General features: G+C 37.7%; 1 protein-coding gene across 1 annotated transcript in view; it reads left to right on the forward strand.

Moving 5' to 3' along the window:
• Window positions 1-21811, forward strand: part of LOC120543329 (excitatory amino acid transporter 2-like) — a gene marked incomplete at its 3' end in the record, with an annotated part of 393535 nt that overhangs the window by 127054 nt on the left and 244670 nt on the right. The window contains exons 3-4 of the mRNA XM_039776365.1: window positions 5363-5613; window positions 6613-6784. Of these exons, the coding sequence (XP_039632299.1) occupies window positions 5363-5613; window positions 6613-6784 (423 nt within the window). The remainder of the gene's footprint in view (window positions 1-5362; window positions 5614-6612; window positions 6785-21811) is intronic.

Raw genomic sequence — 21811 nt, forward strand, 5'->3', positions numbered from 1 at the left:
AAACTCCACTGCCATCTCTCCTAAACACCTCCATGCTTTCACAGGTATGTCATCTGGACCAACGGCCTTTCCATTATTCATCCTATTCATAGTTGTCTTCACTTCCTCCTTGCTAATCCGTTGCACTTCCTGATTCACTATCTCCACATCATCCAACCTTCTCTCTCTCTCTCATTCTCTTCATTCATCACCCTCTTGATATACTTTTTTCATTTTCTCAACACACCCTCCACATTTGTGAATATGTTTCTATCTTTATCCTTTATGATCCTAACCTGCTGCACATCTTTCCCAGCTTGGTCCCTCTGTCTAGCCAGTTGGTAGAGGTCTTTTTCTCCTTCCTTAATGTCCAACCTCTCATACAACTCATCATACTCCTTTTCTTTAGCCTTCGCCACCTCTCTCTTTACCTAGCTCCTTATTTCCTTGTACTGTTGTCTACTTTTTGCATCTCTCTGACTGTACCACTTCTTCTTCACCATCCTCTTCCTCTGTATACTCTCCTGTACTTCCCCATTCCACCACCAGGTTTCCTTTTCCTCCTTCATCTGTCACACCAAGCATCCTTCTTGCTGTCATCCTTACTACTTCTGTTGTAGCTGCCTAGCTGTTTGGTAACTTTTCATTGCTTCCCAGGGCCTGTCTTACCTCCTCCCTAAACTAAGTCTTGCAGTAATTCTTTCTTAACTTACCATTTTATCCTTGGTCCTGCCCTCACTGCCCTCTTCTTCTTGATCTGCCACATCATCCTACAGACCATCATCCTATGCTGTCTAACTACACTTTTCCCTGGCACCACTTTGCAGTCTCTAATCTCCTTCAGATTGACTCTTCTGCACAGGATATAATCTAACTGTATACATCTTCCTCCACTCTTGTACATCACCCTAGGTTCCTCCCTCATCTTAAAATATGTATTCACCACACCTATGCCTTTCCTTTTTGCAAAATCCACTATAATCTGACCTTCTTGATTCCTCTCTTTGACACCATACCTACCCATCACTTCCTTGTCTTCTCTGTTCCATTCACCAACATGTCCATTGAAATCCGCTCCAATCACCACTTTCTGTCACTTGGGTACACTGTCCATCACTTCATCCACCTCAATCTTGTTTCTCATCCATCGCACACCCAACTTGCAGGGCATATACAGTAACAACATTCATCATCACACCTCCAATTTCCAGCAGCATAATCATTACTCTGTCTGACACTCCTTTCACTTCCAAAACACTCTTGACATACTGTTCCTTCAGAATAACCCCTACCCCATTTCTCCTCCCATCCACACCATAATAGAACTACAGGGGGTCCTCAGGTTACGACACAGTTCCGTTCCTACAACAGTGATGTAACCCGAATTTTGGTGTAAGTCGAAACACACTCTAGCCTAAGTAACTTACCTATCTTAACACATTTGCAAAATCATAATCTAGAACATAAAAACACAAAATCTAAGCCTCAGAAAAAGGAAAAGGACATAAATATACTGTACTGTAGTAACAGAAAAAATGAGTGTAAAAAAAATCCTTACCTTTATTCCTTCTCATGTCTCAATTTTTTTAAGCTTTTATGGGAGTGAGCGTTGTAAACTTGAAACGTTGTATGTCGAAACATTGTAACCCGAGGACCCCCTGTATTTGAATCTACCTCTGATCCACCTGGACTTAGTCCCCTTCTATTTAGTCTCTTGCACACACAATATATCAACCTTCCTTCTTTCCATCATATCGGCTAACCAGTCATACTGCTAACATTTAAGTTTCTACCCTTAGTTCCACTCTCTTTACCTTCCTACTGCCTCCGGACACATCTCCCCCCTCTTCTTCTCCTTCTTCGGCCAACAGTAGCACAATTTCCACCAGCACCCTGTTGACTCTCAGTACTGGTGGCAGTCATCGTTAACCTGGGATTCAGTCGATCCCAGCATATTGCATATTGATCTGGCAAAATTTTACACAGGATGCCATTCCTAACATAACCTTCCCCATTTATCTGGGCTTGGGACTGGCGCAAAGAAACACATTGGTTTGTGCATCCCTGGTGGCTGGGTTAGTAAGATGATTACTGCTTCTTCAGAAATACAGAAAAAACAAATGCAATTAATTGGAGGAATGATATTGACTACAACAACATCTTGTCACTTTGTAACTCAATAGGTCAAAGCATTAGTTCTACTGAACAAGCAGGCAACTTAGGCGATATCATGACAGCACTATGACACACATGGCAATACTATCAAAAATAGTTTTTTCATCTTAAAATTATTGGAAAATTGAAATGATTTCTAAATTTTAAAGTATACTAAAAATTGAATTAGTTCATTTATTTCTAGTAAAGTAAAATATCGCAGTACAGTATTCAGTGGCTGTTTAATCCTATGCACAGCTTTTAGATAAACTACATAAACACTGTTCTTAATTGTTTACACTGACTTTCAGTTAAGCTTAAAGCTGATTTCAAAATCCTTATTTTTACAAATAATGCTTTAAATAGCCTAGACCTTACTTACCTATGTGTACTTATTATTATATACAAATTTGTATTATAATTAGTGTTGGGCAGCTATAAATGTTTTTAATCACAATTAATTGCAGACAATCACAACAATCACATTATGTACAAAATCCAATAATGAACTCAAAAGTAGTGTAGCTGCCGATGTAAGGCAAGGTCAAGCACGGGTCAAACACGTGCCAAAAGAAATCTCTCAGTCCAAAAGTTTGTTTTAAAAATATTTAGTGAAAGTTAAAAGCAAATAATCCACACAAGAATAAAAGGAAAAATAGATACACCCGTAGAATAAAAGGCTGTGGAATATGGCCGGCCTTTCACCCCGGCCAATACCCCCGGGCTGCTAGGTGGAGCCCTCCCTGCGGCATGGAGGTGCCCCGAATACCAACAGGGAATTATGGACAATGGAGTTTTCTTCCACAGTCCTGCTGGATAACACAGGGGCCGCTAGATGGAGCTGCAGGAAGGAGCAAAGAATATTTTCCCTACACCCTGGAAGTACATCTGAGTCACATGGTCAAGAGGAAAAGGCTTTTTTATCTGACCTAGAAGTGATAGGAGATCACATGGACTAGGGATTAGAAACACTTCCGGGTCAGAAACTATAAAAGACTGAGAGAGACACTAGAGCGTTGAGCTGAGCTGGGTGGAAAGGTGGCAACGCGTCTGGGAGTAGAGGATTGGTTTATTGTAGTGTATTGTTTAATTTATGAGTATTGTGGAGAGGAGAGTGCTTTGTGTACTGTGCAGTATAAATAAAGTCAATTATTGGACTTTTACCTCGTGCCTGACGTCTTGGTCAAGGGTTCAAGTGAGCGATAGTGCTCCCTATCTGTCACAAGGCAAAAAAAAGAAAAAATGTATCTTCTATAAACTTAGCTTTTCTTGAGAAACTTTAGTTATTTCTATACTTAAAAGTTCTTAATTTCTTCTTCTGTATGCCTTAAGCATACGGTTCAACACATAAATAAGTGCTGTTTTACGAGTTACTTCACACTCAAAAGGCTCATAGGCTTGTACCCAGGCACGGTTTAAAACCTTATGCCTTCCACACCTTACACAAGGCAAAGCTGGTCACTAACTGGAGAACATTGTTCACTCAAAGCTGTTAGAAATGGAAAGAATATACCAATACAATTCTATTTACAGGGGTATAGGAACCTCTCATAGATTATGCATTGTTATCTAGTAAAATATTCATGAATCTTATAGAACTAGGAAAATGGCTCTTACAAGTAGTGTATTGCGTGTATTTGGTTAACAAAAATAAGGTGCTTTTTAACAGCAGTATTCCCTTTACATAGTAGCAGTTAAAATATTTCTTGTAAATCTCAACTTAACCATTGATGTAATCAAATCAATTATAAAACCAAAGATATTTGCCACTACCAGGGCATTAACATTTTATCTAGTTTTTCATAAAAAAACAAGTTACCTCCAGAGTCCAGAGCCACGATCATTAAATTATAACAGGCACCTTCTGAGCAACAGCAAGTTAACATTTCTAAATCTGTTTTCTTTTTTATCTGAACAGATACCAGCAAAAACATTTTCTTTTATCAGGGAGCAGCATAAGCAGTCTATGTTCAGTAGCATCCCTTTGAGGGCTAATATTTTTTCCAAAAACACAGTTTTCTGAAAAGTGCACATAGCAAGGGTTTCGCAATAAATCAACATAAAAAGTCTGTTACTGCTTGTTGTGCCTGCTGTCGGAACCTGTTTGCAGTTTGTGGCAACAGCAACTGCACAGGGGGTGGCTTGACGGCCAGCAGGAATGCATGGTTGGCTGGCTGCCTGGTATTCTTTGTGAGAAAGGTGCACGGGGATTGCCAGTTGCAGTGAGACGCAATACGGTTTGCTTCTGCTATCGTCGTGTCTGTCGTCCCAAGTGAATGTCGCCATAGGTGCATGAGCTACATGAACATGTTCAGCACCACAATCAGCTGTCATGTTAACGATCAGCTGATGCCGGTACCTCACTTTCGTTTTCAATCTACATCTCCAGATCACTTGCATCAAAATAAGAGTCTGACAAATCAGTGATAGTCCGATTCAGTGATAATACAAAAAAAGTCATCCACGGATTTTTTTACTTTGAGCATTCACTTTGGTGTCTCTCCACATGCCATTTTAGAAGCTGTATGTTTTTTGCTGCTCATGCATGTGTATGGGAATTGACGTCAAATCAACAAAGTTAACTTTCCTTCTAGCAAAAGTGTATCAAAAAGCGCTGTAACAAGAAGATCACTGATCTCTATCGATCGCTAGAGAGACAGAGACTTTTAAAATAATAATGATAACAAAAACTGCATTAACATGCAATAAAACAATTGTTGGCATTAATTAATTAATGCGTTAACACGATAATAATGTGTTAGCTTGCCCAGCCCTAATTATTATATCAACAAGCCAGACTGCTAAATATTCATATAACAACAGTGTGATGTAATGCTTTGGCTACATGGCGCTAAAGCTATGGAAGGAACTGTCTGCTCATATGAAATATGCTCCTTCAGTCTCAGGTTTTAAATCCAGGCTGAATACTTTACACTTTAGTGTAGCATACTATGATTCTAGCTGCAAATACCATTGATAATTTTTATGTACATATTTTGAAATGCCTTATTTACATTAATCTGTTTGAAATTGTTTTATTTTTAATCAAATCTGTATTTTTTATGAATATAGCATGTGTAGTTTGTTTTTACATAAACTTGTTACAGTATACTGAGCCTATCCTCAGTGAAAAGTTCTGCAAAAAAATAAACTGAATTGAATATATTAATAATTTAGCTTTGTCAATTGCAGAGTTCTTTTAGCAGTAACCTTGTGTCTATCTTTTCAGGCCTGGCTGGGCTAGATGCCAAATCCAGTGGTCGCATGGGATCACGTGCCATGGTGTACTATATGTCCACCACAGTCATTGCTGCTATCTTAGGAGTTATCTTGGTTTTATCCTTCCACCCGGGGAACCCTAAACTCAAGAGGCAGGTCAGTGTGGCATCGAAAAATCAGGAAGTGTCCAGTATTGATGCATTCTTGGACCTTATCCGGAACCTCTTCCCAGAGAATTTAGTCCAAGCTTGTTTCCAACAGGTACAATTTGTTCTCTTTGCTAATTGTTTAGAATCAATTACTCAAAAGATGATTTTTGGTTTAAATTAAAGCAAGTGTCTTTGGGAAATATATTTGCTGTATACTTTATGTTAGAGCAAGTGTCTTTGGGAAATGAATTTGTTGTATACCTTATGTATCTAAACATAACAGATATTAATACTTCTAATTTTTCTTAACTTGTTAATATAAAGGAAGAACATCAGTTTATCTAGCTCTTCCATCTATACACATATCTATAAATTTTTGGAAAAGAGAAAATTTAGTATACTGTACTTTACCAAAAACAAGAATCCAGGAAGAAAATGTCATGTGGACAGATCCCACTAAGTGACACTTAAAACTGACTGCTCTTTAACATCTTGTGGTAGAAATTGTGTAGAAAATACTTTATATCTGCCAAAAATTATAGCTGATTATCTTGATGTTGAGTCAATTTGGATGTTCTGTTCTAGAATAAGCATGTTCCAGAAAAAAAATACTGCAATGCAGTTTGCTGCAACTTATCTGTAGAAGCATATACTCCTTGATATTTTAAATATATTGCTTTTCTTTACATATCCATTGTTGGGCACATTTTAGTATGTTAATACATTCTTTCTTTCAAGTGCACTAATTGTTTTTTACCATTCCTCTTGAATGCCACAAGAAGTGATTAAAGGAACTTGGCATTAGGAAGGGCACCAATAACAAAAATAAGTAACAGGCAAATGGCCAATTCAGAAAACAGCTTTTAAACTGGCAGAATAAAGATCTACACATTTTTATTCTTTCTTAATTTTATTCTTGTGTATGTCACTTGAATATACATTTTGTTCATAATTATTGTACTCACTAATCTGCAGAATATGCAAAGTGAATAATGGTAATAAAGGAGTGTTACCTACTGTGCCTAAGACAAATAGGGGGAAATACTTTAATAGCTTCTGTTTGTCGAACTGAAAGTGGCTACCTGCATTTAAAATGCATTCTCTTTCCTAGATCCAAACTGTGATAAAAAAAGTTCCAGCAACCTCTCGTCTACCTGAAGAAAGGTCTACAAACTTCACCCATGTCATGTTACCCAATGGTTCTTCTGTACAGCAGCCAAAAAATGAGGTACCTACAATTACTCAAAAGACTCTGGAGTTCAAAGGCGGAATGAATGTGCTAGGTATGTATAAAAAGTTATTTATATTTTAAAGTGTATACATTGTGGACAATGTGGAATTAAGTTGTGTAATAAGCATATGAATAAACCTGTAAAAAAATCTGTTACATGGTGTAAATACCATATGGGGTAAACGGGAAACCTGGCTAAGAGAGGGAACTAATCCTTACCCGAACAGGAAACCCTAAGTAGATGGACAGGTATCCTGACTGAGAGAGAGAAAGGTTCCTTACTGGAATGGGAAGCCCCATGTGTATGGATGGGCGTCCCAACCAGGAGAAGCCCCAGGCGGATGGACAGCTGTCCTGACTGCTTTATAACTACGGTACCTTTCCTGGCCAGGATAAAAGGGAAGGATGGGAAAGTCCTGTCTCTGGGACCGGTTTATCCCCCAGGACATTAAATGGCAGCAGCCTGGATATCGATGCCCGATCAGAAACTGTCAGGGAATGTGCCGCAAAAGGGCGCTGCAGAGAGATACAATTCCTACTATTTGGTATGTCCATATTATGCAGAAGTGCTTCCAACAGTTGAAGCCCTGGCACTGGAAGTACTCCCAGGTCCTTAGTAAAAGAGACCACACTGCCTTGTTCAGGCGAGTCGGAGCTGGGAGGAAGGAATTACAACACTCGACTCGAGGAGAGCAGTGGAGTGGTGATAGGTAGAGGAGAGGAGGAGAAATAAAGACGAAACGTGTGTTTGTGCTTGTGTTTAAAAGGTATTTGTAATAACCCCTTTTCCTTTTATTTGAACCTGGGACTATCTTGTGTGTTTGTGTTTGAGGTTCGGGGCTCACTGTTGCCCCATAGCTTTCACATTACTTAAACATTTACTCTACAATTCTACAACATGGAAAAATACATAAGGACAGATAACTAATATGTGCCACTTATGTAAGAGCTCTTGTCTAGAGGTCTCTACAGGACTGATTTTTTAAGCCCATGCTTGCCCGCTCCCATCCATTTTGCACCTGCCTGCTCCTGCTTATTTGTCCCACTCCCACTTGCACCCTAATGGTTTTGTCCCACTCCCACCCAAAACACTTTGGTTACATTAAGGAAAAAATCTTGTTTTTCAGATGGGGCCAATCCATGATGGCATTGTCAATATCCAATTTTAAATTAATGTATATTATAAACACAGTTGAAGTAAACTTTACAGACGGAATATCACTATAGAAGTAGCGGTATAAAAAAATATTGATACTCTTGAGTACTGCAATATTATTTTTTTTTGATAGTGCATCAATTCTCAGAAACATAGCATCCATTTTTAATCACTAGTTTACATTCAAAGATCAAAGTTCATTTAGCATTGTGTTTAAAACCCCAATTACAAGATAGCAGCTAACATAACAGCAAAAATTGAGACAGGAAATAGCATAAGGGTTGATGTATGTAGGCTCTCAATACTCAGGCGAGTGGATCTGGCAGACAACATGGATCGTGCAGTGACAAACTGAGCTGACTAGTAACACAACAATCAATGGCTGAATCCAGAGAAATTAGACCGGCTCCCACGGTGTACAGAGTGGAAGTATGGGCTGATTTTGGCTTTCGCAATAAAGAAGGCACTAAAGAGATTGACAAGAGCCATATCGTCTGAAAATTGAGCCATGCCAAAATCAGATATTCTGGGAACACAAAGAATCAGATAGCACACTTAGCAAAACACCATTCTGATGTACAGATAAAGAAGCAGCAAACTGCAAGCGTTAAAAAAGTGGATGCCTCTCAACTCACTAATGGAACAAGTTCAAACACTGAAGTTAGCACAGACCTCAACTCATGCAAACAAAATAACTCGCTCAATACTCTATTTCATTTGCAAAGATATGCGCTATGTTGTGGAGAGCGAAGGCTTCCGAAATATGGTGAAGGCAATGGAGCCTCATTATACCATACCCTCCCAACACAACATCACTGACATTGCTGTGCCCAAGTTGTTTAAGGAGGTAAAAATGAAGGTACTGGAATCTCTCAGCTCCACCACAGAAAACATTGTTACCACAGAGAAGTGTTCTGAAAGCTTGGCATGTTGACCAGCTCAACTTCCTCCACAAAAACATTGACATTAAAAAATAAGCACTGACATACATACAAACTATAATAACATGTACAATCCAAGTTTAAGAACTAAAAATGTTCAATATCGATATACTGTATACATATTTTCTTACATCCTCTTTAATAAAAGCCCTGTGTGCGTCCAGGTGTCCGTGTGTGTGTGTCTTCTGGTGAAGTGCGCATGTGCGGGGCCTGCACATCGCACCGTGCCCCGCCCATGCGCACGGCACCTTGGTCGCACACACACTCGAAGCTGGGAACACAGTGAATGGCCTATCCGCGGCAGCGCATAATAAGCAAATAAAGCACACACACTGGAAGCTGGGCACACAGTGAATGGCCTTGCGACGGCAGCGCATGATCCTCTTTAATAAAAGCCCTGTGTGCGCCCATGTGTCTGTGTGTGTGTCTTCTGGTGAAGTGCACATGTGCAGGGCTGCGACGCACATCGCACCGTGCACCGCCCATGCGCATGGCACCTTGGTCGCACACACACTCGAAGCTGGGCATACAGCGAATGGCCTATTCGCGGCAGTGCATAATAAGCAAATAAAGCACACACACTGAAAGCTGGGCACACAGTGAATGGCCATTCCGCGGCAGCGCATGATAAGCAAATAAAAGACATAATTGCTGGGAGAGTGCTGATTAGGTAGTCGCGACCACGCACATAAAATCCGTTGCTGGGGAGACACCACACATGCAATAATCAGCTACCCGCCAGCACAGATTAAAATACTTGCACAGTCACGATTATCAACTACACGCCACACATTACATCAGTTGCTGGAGACACTCTGCTGATTGCCCAATGTTGTGACAGAAAATTAAAGTCATATTACGGACATCAAAGCCAGTATTACTGTCAGAGAAAATTACAGGCATTTTACGGAAATACAAACCAGTATTACTGCGAGAGAAATTTAAAGGCACACAATACACTGATGCATATTACAGCCACATACAAGTCAGTATTACTGTAAGAGAAAATATTACAGACATATCTACTAACAACATGCCACCCAAAAAAAAAAAGGACACGTCAAGTAGAACAGAAGACACAGACAATCAAATCCTATATAAGTAACATCTCCTGGAAAAACGGTCAGCTCAACAAGTAAACATCAACAAAAGATAGGCTGAAAGACAAAAAAAAAAAAAATAAATACTCAGAAGAGCAAACCTTACAAAAAGTTGGCATTTACTTGTCAGGACCAGTATTCAGCCATGGTCAGTTATATGTTGCATTATCAAGAGTTAGAAGTTATCCAGATGTTGTTGTCAAGGTTGTAGATGGTCCTGAACAAGGCAAACTCTTGCCAAACTCAGACAGAATATTTACAAGAAATGTTGTCTATAATGAAATTTTACAGAAACATTTCATGAGGTAAAAAAATAGAAAATTTTTCCTAAATATCTTCTTCAGATATTGTGTATTACAGATTGTTACAAAGGTTTACACTAAGGCAATATTAATTATACTTACTGTATTGTCATATGTTTCTATTTTATTTTTATTATTATTTTATTTTAGGCTTCTTGCAAAAATATTTTTGACAAAAAAAATTAAGACAAGAAACAGAATGAGGTCAAGGTCCTTGCCATTTAATATAGACTATTCCTACTAATGTTTATGCACTACTGTTCTAGCGCCCGTTATTGTAACGGGCTTAATGTCTAGTTTGTTTAATATTTTCTTTATGAATCCTGTAAGCAGTTTAAATTTTCACTGATATAGGCAGATGTAGTTCCTTTTTTCAGATTACAGAAAATATATTGTTATGATGTTGGATGTTACAGGGACAATGCATTTTCTTTTATTAACCACTTCAGATTGAAATATTTAAAAATTGCCTACATACTACAATAGAATGTGAACCTTTAAAGCGGAATTTAATATATATACTGTCTGAATTTATGTGTATGTATTTTCTGATAAACTACTTGAAACATAGTGTGGAATATTGTGAACCTTTAAAGCAGGATCAAAAAGTACAGTGATTTTTTAGTGATATAGGAACATGTTCATTTCTTTCCTCAGATTGCACAAAAGGTATTGCTATGATATCTGAAGTTATAGGGACTATGATAAATGCAGTTGCAGACCCCACTATTCTGATTAAATAAAAAAGTAAACTTTTTTTTTTTAACTCAGATTTCATGCATATTTTGGTGTGTTCTTTACACTATGATAGTATTCCTAAAATTATATTTAAAAAAATTGCAATATATCACCTTGTGTACAGTATTGCAATATATCACAATATATTGAATCGTAACCTCTGTATTATAATATGTATCGTATGACAAAATTCTTGCCAATACACAGCCCTATATAGAAGTGGAAGAAGTTAATAATATTTATGAAAATGTAACTATTAATAAGTTTAGCGGACAAAAAAGAATTGCTCTTAACTGATATTTACCTGGGAAGATTCATTACTTTACATCTAAATGATAATCATTTTACATTACTAGAGTTGAAGTTTTGGCCATGATTCTGGTAGAGAAATAGTGAACATCAGATAAAATAATTTAATCTGTAGTACATTTTTAATTATCCAACAATACATGTTAGGGAGTAACTATGGCCTTACATACAAGATCACATCACAAAATAACCATATTCCAGAACCTTATCAATATTAATACTATTTTACTACAGTGCCATTATCAATATTTATTTGACAGTGGAGACAATGCTTGAAAATAGCTTAGCGATAAATATTAGGATCACATTTCGTGGAGAAGAATAGTACAAATGGGCAGTAGCTGTTACTAGGTTACAGAAATAATATAGTAAAATAGGAAAGAGACATGGCTGAAGTACTGATTTTGGCAGATATGGGCCAAGGTCGAAATATGCAAATCATGTCCAGCTATTTGAAAATGTCCAACATGTTGTTTAACACCATCTCTTATTTTAATCAATATAAACTAATAATACTGCCAATGATGTATTTAAAGATAAATTGTAGGTAATATAACTCCACATTAGATACTTTGAAATCAATCAGTATATAACCTTAGTCATATTCTATTAAATATTATTTTTAAAGAGAAAATGTATTAATATAGAGCCACAATTAATGTTACGTGATAAGGTAAAACGGTAAAAAATATACCATTTTGTCAAAGATAATCCTGTTGTATTCAGTGAGTTAACATGGATATTAGGCTGCATCCAATTGTGTTAAAAGTATCAAATGATCGAAATATACTTATCAGATGTATTCCTGAGAATTTCACATACCTCCATAAACCACCACTGTCCTTTTATGACTTTGTAAGTGCCTGAATAACTGGTTACTTTGTAGCAAATTGGACAACAGTACTCCTGAGCACTGAATAAAACTATTGGCTCCTTTGTAGAATTTAATATAATTATGTGTCTAAGGTAAATGTAAAAGAAATATAAAGTTGTTTAAACTAACAAATATGCATGGAAGCAAACATTTAATTTTATATAAATATAAAAAACTTCTGAACTAGGATTTCTGAAGAACGTCTGAAATAAGCATGAAATGTTAAATACTACAGTATTTTCAGAATCATGATTCTCCTTGCCTGTCTATGGTCTAAATTAAACTTTTATGAACAGTAGAAAATCGAACATTGCTTTGACACTTACTCTGTGTTTGTAGCCAGTTGTTATAATTGCCAGTTATGTATTGTACATATATACAATTTAACACACTTACTGTTAAGAAAATAGATCATCTACAGTGTATTAAAGTGTATTAAAACTTTTGACTGGTAACCTTACTGTACTAAAAAAAAAAAACTGTATTGTCAGTAGTAGCTGTCTTTTAAGCCTCTACAAAGAAAAACAGTTTCACATTATATTGGCTCAATATTTCTTCATTGTCTTTCTGGGGTATATTTGGTATCTAAAATACAATGTTACTGATAGTCTTTGGTTCTTATGAACTACCAAGGGATATGTGATATACAGGACAAAATGACTTAGTCACCGTTTTTGATTACGGCCTGCAAACACTTATATGGTAAACTAGCAAAATACCCGCGCTTCGCAGTGGAGAAGTATTGTGTTAAAGAAGTAATGAAACACACACACACATATAAACATATATATACACATATATACACACATACACATATACTGTATATAGATACATATATATACACACAATAATATATATATATATATACATATATATATACACATATATATACACACATATACTTTGTATATACATATATATGCATATACATATCTACATATATATACACTCACTTAAAGGATTATTAGGAACACCATACTAATACGGTGTTTGACCCCCTTTCGCCTCCAGAAGTGCCTTAATTCTACGTGGCATTGATTCAACAAGGTGCTGAAAGCATTCTTTAGAAATGTTGGCCCATATTAATAGGATAGCATCTTGCAGTTGATGGAGATTTGTGGGATGCACATCCAGGGCGCGAAGCTCCCGTTCCACCACATCCCAAAGATGCTCTATTGGGTTGAGATCTGGTGACTGTGGGGGCCATTTTAGTACAGTGAACTCATTGTCATGTTCAAGAAACCAATTTGAAATGATTTGAGCTTTGTGACATGGTGCATTATCCAGCTGGAAGTAGCCATCAGAGGATGGCTACATGGTGGTCATGAAGGGATGGACATGGTCAGAAACAATGCTCAGGTAGCCCGTGGCATTTAAATGATGCCCAATTGGCACTAAGGGGCCTAAAGTGTGCCAAGAAAACATCCCCCACACCATTACACCACCACCACCACCAGCCTGCACAGTGGTAACAAGGCATGATGGATCCATGTTCTCATTCTGTTTACGCCAAATTCTGACTCTACCATTTGAATGTCTCAACAGAAATCGAGACTCATCAGACCAGGCAACATTTTCCCAGTCTTCAACTGTCTAATTTTGTTGAGCTCGTGCAAATTGTAGCCTCTTTTTCCTATTTGTAGTGGAGATGAGTGGTACCCAGTGGGGTCTTCTGCTGTTGTAGCCCATCCACCTCAAGGTTGTGCGTGTTGTGGCTTCACAAATGCTTTGCTGCATACCTCGGTTGTAACGAGTGGTTATTTCAGTCAAAGTTGCTCTTCTATCAGCTTGAATCAGTCGGCCCATTCTCCTCTGACCTCTAGAATCAACAAGGCATTTTCGCCACAGGACTGCCGCATACTGGATGTTTTTCCCTTTTCACACCATTCTTTGTAAACCCTAGAAATGGTTGTGCGTGAAAATCCCAGTAACTGAGCAGATTGTGAAATACTCAGACCGCCCGCCTGGCACCAACAACCATGCCACGCTCAAAATTGCTTAAATCACCTTTCTTTCCCATTCTGACATTCAGTTTGGAGTTCAGGAGATTGTCATGACCAGGACCACACCCCTAAATGCATTGAAGCAACTGCCAAGTGATTGGTTGATTAGATAATTGCATTAATGAGAAATTGAACAGGTGTTCCTAATAATCCTTTAGGTACGTGTATATATATATATATATATATATATATATATATATTAGGGGTGGGACTCGATTAAAAAAAATAATCTAATTAATTAGAGGCTGTGTAATTAATTAATCTTCATTAATCGAATGTAAGCACACATGAAAATGTGCCCCAAATCGCAAATGTTGTTTTTTAATTTAAAAGGGTTTTAGTGGGTGACAGAATCAAATAATAGACATGGACAGGAATATTGTAAACTCAAGCTGTTTTAATTTCTGAAAAAAAAAATGCATTTAAACTGCATTTCATTTCAAAACAAAAATATGATCCCTGGCTAAAATTGGGAAGACTTAAAAAAAAAGTGGTATTTTAAGTACTTTAAGTACATTTTCAGAATGGTATTGTCTTTAAATAATAACAAAAATTAAAACATTAAAGTGCAATTTTTCTTCTTGAAAAAATAAGACAGAAACATAAAAGGTAATTTGACCAGCCTCACCTTTAAACTGTGAGTAACCTTAGCCAAAATTATTTTGTACATTAGGCTAAAACAGTGTGATCATTGAACATTTTTTAATTAGATGTAATTAGAATTACTAACGGTCACGGAAGTCCAATGATCCCCAATAAGAGCCATAAAGTCCTCTTTCTGTAATGCATCTAATTTTGCTTGCTTTTCAATGTCATAAAGCTGTTAAATTTTACTTGAAATACGCTAACTGTACCACATTTTCTAACCCCCTATCTTCCACCACTGTTAGTAGTCTACAGTCCAAAGCAATGTATTTTGCGAGAGAATTTGTAAGTTTGACCTATGTTGACTTACTAATTTTGTTCCTGAGGCCAGTCATTTCATGAGGCTTGGGCTGCCGACACCTTTTGTTGGTACTCGAACCCGTACTGCTAGTACTAACAGCATACACAGTTTCTGTGCTCGCTGTAACATGTTTTGTATTTAGATGGAACCTTAAGGTTGAAGTGCCTCGGTGGTATGCAAACTCATTTTTGCACAGTTTGCACCAAACCACACTTTTATCAAGGCTTCCGTTGGGTAGTCTTTTGAAATGAAATTTCCCTCCGATCAGTCCTAGAAACGCGCTTTCTTCCAACTCTTACATTTTTGTAGCTCGTCTTTATTTGAAACTCCAGCAAAGATGGTGATTGAAATATCAAGACTGACATCAGACGGTATTTTGTGACTGATGTTACAGGCATTCCATGATGTTTGGGTGTTCCATGACTGATGTCATAGGTATTAGGGGCTGCAATTGCAGTGTTTCCCAACCTTGGTCCTGGGGACCCCATGTGGCTGCAGGTTTTTGTTCCAACCAGCTTCTTTTTTTAATTGGACACCTGGGCTAATTAAGTGATGTGTTATTTGCCAGGTTCTGTGTTTTGGGAACAATATAGAAATTAGAAAACTAAGCTTGGATGACTACGCCACTGTGGTAGATAGGGGGCGCTGTCGTCCCCTTGAACCCTCAGAGTTGACTCCAGACACCAGGTAAAAGCCCAAAGTTTGGATTTATTATAATAATCCAGTGCACAAATCACCCTACACTCCACTATATTCATAAGCCAATTCACAATACAATCTATATACACTCACCTAAAGGATTATTAGGAACACCATACTAATACGGTGTTTGACCCCCTTTCGCCTTCAGAACTGCCTTAATTCTACGTGGCATTGATTCAACAAGGTGCTGAAAGCATTCTTTAGAAATGTTGGCCCATATTAATAGGATAGCATCTTGCAGTTGATGGAGATTTGTGGGATGCACATCCAGGGCGCGAAGCTCCCGCTCCACCACATCCCAAAGATGCTCTATTGGGTTGAGATCTGGTGACTGTGGGGGCCATTTTAGTACAGTGAACTCATTGTCATGTTCAAGAAACCAATTTGAAATGATTTGAGCTTTGTGACATGGTGCATTATCCAGCTGGAAGTAGCCATCAGAGGATGGCTACATGGTGGTCATGAAGGGATGGACATGGTCAGAAACAATGCTCAGGTAGCCCGTGGCATTTAAATGATGCCCAATTGGCACTAAGGGGCCTAAAGTGTGCCAAGAAAACATCCCCCACACCATTACACCACCACCACCACCAGCCTGCACAGTGGTAACAAGGCATGATGGATCCATGTTCTCATTCTGTTTACGCCAAATTCTGACTCTACCATTTGAATGTCTCAACAGAAATCGAGACTCATCAGACCAGGCAACATTTTTCCAGTCTTCAACTGTCCAATTTTGGTGAGCTCGTGCAAATTGTAGCCTCTTTTTCCTATTTGTAGTGGAGATGAGTGGTACCCAGTGGGGTCTTCTGCTGTTGTAGCCCATCCGCCTCAAGGTTGTGCGTGTTGTGGCTTCACAAATGCTTTGCTGCATACCTCGGTTGTAACGAGTGGTTATTTCAGTAAAAGTTGCTCTTCTATCAGCTTGAATCAGTCGGCCCATTCTCCTCTGACCTCTAGCATCAACAAGGCATTTTCGCCCACAGGACTGCCGCATACTGGATGTTTTTCCCTTTTCACACCATTCTTTGTAAACCCTAGAAATGGTTGTGCGTGAAAATCCCAGTAACTGAGCAGATTGTGAAATACTCAGACCGGCCCGTCTGGCACCAACAACCATGCCACGCTCAAAATTGCTTAAATCACCTTTCTTTCCCATTCTGACATTCAGTTTGGAGTTCAGGAGATTGTCTTGACCAGGACCACACCCCTAAGTGCATTGAAGCAACTGCCATGTGATTGGTTGATTAGATAATTGCATTAATGAGAAATTGAACAGGTGTTCCTAATAATCCTTTAGGTGAGTTTATATATAATTCACTAAGGGCACGAAAGACAGTAAACGCAAGCGAGACAGAGAGCGCACGCAAGACAGAGAGCCATGCCCGCCAAAGCCTGCCCGCCAACTCTAACTAACGGCAAGCAAGACAGAGAGTGCAAGCAAGACAGAGAGCCATGCCCGCCAACTCACAGAGCCCCGCCCACCAGCTCTAAGACCATGGAATATGGACGACAGTGCCCTGCCTGTCATCTCTAATCCTACTTTCGCGAGGTAGTAGGTTTTGAGCAGTTGTTGTGCCTTTTGATAACCTTCAGACGAAAGTCCGATACAGGACTGAATGAGCTCATGAGGGCGACCTTTAGTATATTGTTCTATTAAATACCGTTTATCTTGTTCATTTTCAAATGCTTTGTCTACAGCATAATCAAAAGCTCTAATGAATGATGAATATGTCAGAGGGTCACCAATAAATATTGGTACTTCTGTACGTGGCGCTGGGGGTTTATTTTGTTTCTCCCACTGGTGAGCAGATTTGTAGCTTCAATAACCCCCCTTTGACTTTCAGTTTGATTTTTCTGACATTCGATTTGATTCTTTTGATATTCGGCTTGATTCTGAAATAACATATCAATAAGACCGTGTCTGCGAAGGTAGTAGATAAGAGCACAGTACCTCCTGAATGATTCAGTTCTTTTTCTTTGTTGACGAGTTCTGGAGCAGAAGTGTCCTTCGTGTTCAGATGGTAGATTCCAGTTAAATTTTTTTAGGCCTTAGATAGCAAGTTTTCTGATGAAAATGTAGCTGCGTTTTCCCAAAATTACCAAAGTTCAGCAGCTTCAACTCAAAAAATGGGATTCAACAAAAGCCTGACACGTAGAAATGATTCCACAGACAAAATATCTTCGTTTTTAAAAGTTTAGTTAAGTTTTAAAGTAAAACAGTTCACACAAAAAAGTAAAATTATAATAACAAAAAAAGAAAAATTAATGTTAAGAAAAGTTCAATTCTAAGCTTAATCTTGTTACATCTCAAATCGCTACTATTTACTTAACATTTCTGAACCATTTCAAAATGGTCAGAAAACTGTATGCTTATCCCATTTCTAACTTAAAAATGGGTCTTTTGAGTCCCTCTTTACTGGGACTTGTTCTTACCACAACTAAGCTTATTATCACACTGTTTCTCAGTTATAGTAAGAAGGTTTTATCTCTTACTAACTAATAGGGGGAAAAGACTATACCATAAGTTATAACAATGAAAGAAATTTATATTCCATTTAAATTAAGCAAACATTAATATGAGTTTAACTTAAACTTTAACTTTCTAAGATTGGCTCTTACAGTCTGTATGAAACCTCTTTCAAATCAGATTTCAGCCAATGGTCTTTAATAACCCCTTATACATGTAGATGTGTATGGGAGAGATAGCGAGGCAACTGCTTCAAGAAAGCAGGGGTAGAGCAGGAAGGTGTGGTTTCATAACACTTGCACTGAAGTAAATGTTATTCTCCACAAGAAACTTAGATAGTCTGTTTTAAGGTTGTACTTTATGTATCAAAGTATATTGGTATAGTTACCACCTATTAGCAGTAATGGTTGTTACAAACGAATGCTTAAGTAGACTCAGTATATGATGAACAAATGTATCTGAGCAACTTAAATGTCAGTTTGCCTGATGTTTGTCTACTTGCGGACCACTTGACTCAGACTTAGGGATGACTGGTGAGAACGGCTACTGTAATGTAACACACCGTGCCGTCTTCCTTCTTCACTTTTCAGCCTAATCATGAAAATGCCTCCATACATAACATCATGCTACGTCTGGGGCAGACAAGTCAGACTTTTTTTTAAATCTACAGAATCTACATTTAGTATAAGCATTTCAGCTTTTTGCACTTCCAAAATGGTGTAATTTTGCGTAAGCATGTTCATGTTACTGAGCTGCAAAGTGCCATCCGTGAAAGGGTGCAAAAATAATGAAAGGAAAGTAAATGGCTTGTGTATTTCAAGCCACCGGCATGTACCAAAAGAAAAAGTGAAAAGGTAATGCAGGTTATCAAATAACCAGTACTTTAATGATGAAGCCTCCATGTCTCCTAGGTCCTTCTCATAAGGTGTACTTTCATATTTAAAACCTCCCATTGTGTTTTAAAATCAATCATTTTTACTTTCTATATGTAATACTTTACATTTACATACAGTGGATTTCTACCACAAATCTGCCCAAGTATGTATGCTGTTACTCTGGGTGATAATTTAGTTGATTCTACATCATCTGCCCTTATCTATTTTGGTATCATATTTAAACTTAACCAGCTTATTGATTACATTCTTCTCCAGATAGTTTATTTATATTAAAAAGAACAAGCAATAATATTACTTCATACATACAATCTTATTTTCTACTTATTTTTGATATTTCCTGATATTGACTATATGTCATATACCCATTTAAAACTTTGAAGATCTGTTTTTTCAAGGAATTCTCAATTTGGTTATTTTTTGAAACGTAGAAGTCACTACTTGAAACTATGTAAATAACAATAATACCAGAAATACATGTTTCCATGTATATGGTGCTAGTGCACTTCCACAAGCCTATTGTTTACATTAAATATTGAGCATCTGTTATTATAACATCTGAGATCATTCACTTAATAAGTAACATGTCCCCTGTGAACCAAAACTAGGAGGATGCAATTTAACAACAAATCATATAGGAATAAACAAATTTTGTCAAATGACAGTGTTTAATGACACACTTCTAGTATCCAGCTATAAAACAATATGTAGAATTATGCACGTTCAGCCGAAATAAACCTGAGGAGAACAAGCAGACTCCATAGAGACACTGCACTGAACAGATTAGCAATCAAATCTGAACTCACAGCACTGTATAATAATAATAATAATAATAATAATAATATTATTATACATTTAATTTATATAGCATCTTTCCCATACTGAAAGTTCTCTACAAATATTCAAAGGAACACAACAAGAATTAAAGCAAAAATGACATTAATAACACAGGATACAAACTAATATCAAACTTTAAAAACCAAATAATAGATATATATTTGAAAGTCAAATATCTGAATTACATTACAAAACAGGCAGGAAAAAATAAGAAAGCCATACATACAATAACACAATTTGTGTTTGATTATATGTAGTGTAATAAGAATGAGTCAGAGACATCATAAAGTGTTGGGGCAGCCACCCATATAATTTTCTCGGCTGCAAAACTTGTTTTTTAGTAGCACGATGTGCTTAGGTCAGAGTCCAGAACAGAACTGCCTGTTTTGAGGCAAGATGGCAGTTTTAAAGGCCTGAAAGGGAAATGACGTCATCGTTGCAGGAACTAGGAGTGGCGCCCTTATGCCCAGAAGTGACATCATCCTTGGGGCGGGCAACAAGCGGGATTTCCCGGGAAAGTTCTGCAAGGGATTGAGAGAGATAGTCAGTACATTCTGCCACCCCCTGGCCTGGCGTAGAATTACTAGTGTTTAGGCCCTTCAGCTGTTTCCCATGTGCACATGTGTGGCAGTAGGAAAATAAATATAGATGTTACAATTATCCACACTGATAAGGAACAAAACATGAAAAGACTTTGTTACCAGCTTTATATCCAAATGCTGTGAGAACATCAACTTTTTAAAGGCTATTTGTGTGCTGTGCATATCAGTTTTAACAACAGCCAGACTTTTGCCCCGCCGCAAAGTAAAGAGTCAGGATGTATGCTTCATTTAGAGATGCAAAATGCTAAAAAAAAAATTTCTTTAAATGACACATCAAGACTGCACTCTGCAAAGAATCCGAGAGTTCTAGTGCTTTACCACTGATGAGTCATATGTTAAGCACAGCAAACCTAGATATAGAAAGTTTGTTGTACACAGGTCCATTGCTGGACTTTGTTTCAATACAGAACAGATTTAGTATATTATTCTTCTAAAAATAAACCATTTGTGGGAAAAATGTGTTAAAAATTTTGCAATACTGTGGTGTTAGTGCATATTAAGAATATTGCAGTACAACCATCTGCTCTTGATGAAACTTTTAACATTGATTAATTCAGCACAATGGTGTGACATGAATTTTCTCTGCGAAACCACACCACACACTCTGAAACATCAGCACTAATAACCTGATTAAAACAAAATATATACATGTAATGCCAGCTTGGTAGATATTGATTGCATTCTAGTGTAGGACAATGTGGGCACTTCCCATTCTGCTAGGCTTTAGTTAGAGGCCCCTCTGCAGACTTATTGAGCTAGAATACACAAAAATGGACTGAAGCAAGAACAAAAAGCAATAATTCAAGGAATGACAACTCTGATGGACAGAAGAACCCATCTGTGTGGAAACACTCATTTGTAGCTGGAAGGGACTTTATATCTAGTCAGGAGAAGTTATACATTCTCTTAAAACTAGTTACCCTCATCCAGTCTGGGAATATTTTCTGGCATATACTTTTGGGGCACTCTCACTGAACTCATAGGGGAATTCTCTTGGGACACCTTCTCTGGGTTTCTTAAAGGAAGAGGAAAATCTGAAAAATGACCTTCTGAAACTTCTTTTTGAAACTAAAATCTGATAAGCCATTCTCTTTGGGAAGCAGAGAAGTGCCGATACCTCTTTCTCTTAGTTGATCATATTCATTCTAGATTTTTGAATGGTTGTGGTCAGCTCATTCCACCAGCCAGAAGCTAAAAATAAATTGG

The sequence above is a fragment of the Polypterus senegalus genome, chromosome 13 (genome assembly GCF_016835505.1).
Source record: "Polypterus senegalus isolate Bchr_013 chromosome 13, ASM1683550v1, whole genome shotgun sequence".
NCBI classification, from domain to species: Eukaryota; Metazoa; Chordata; class Cladistia; order Polypteriformes; family Polypteridae; genus Polypterus; species Polypterus senegalus.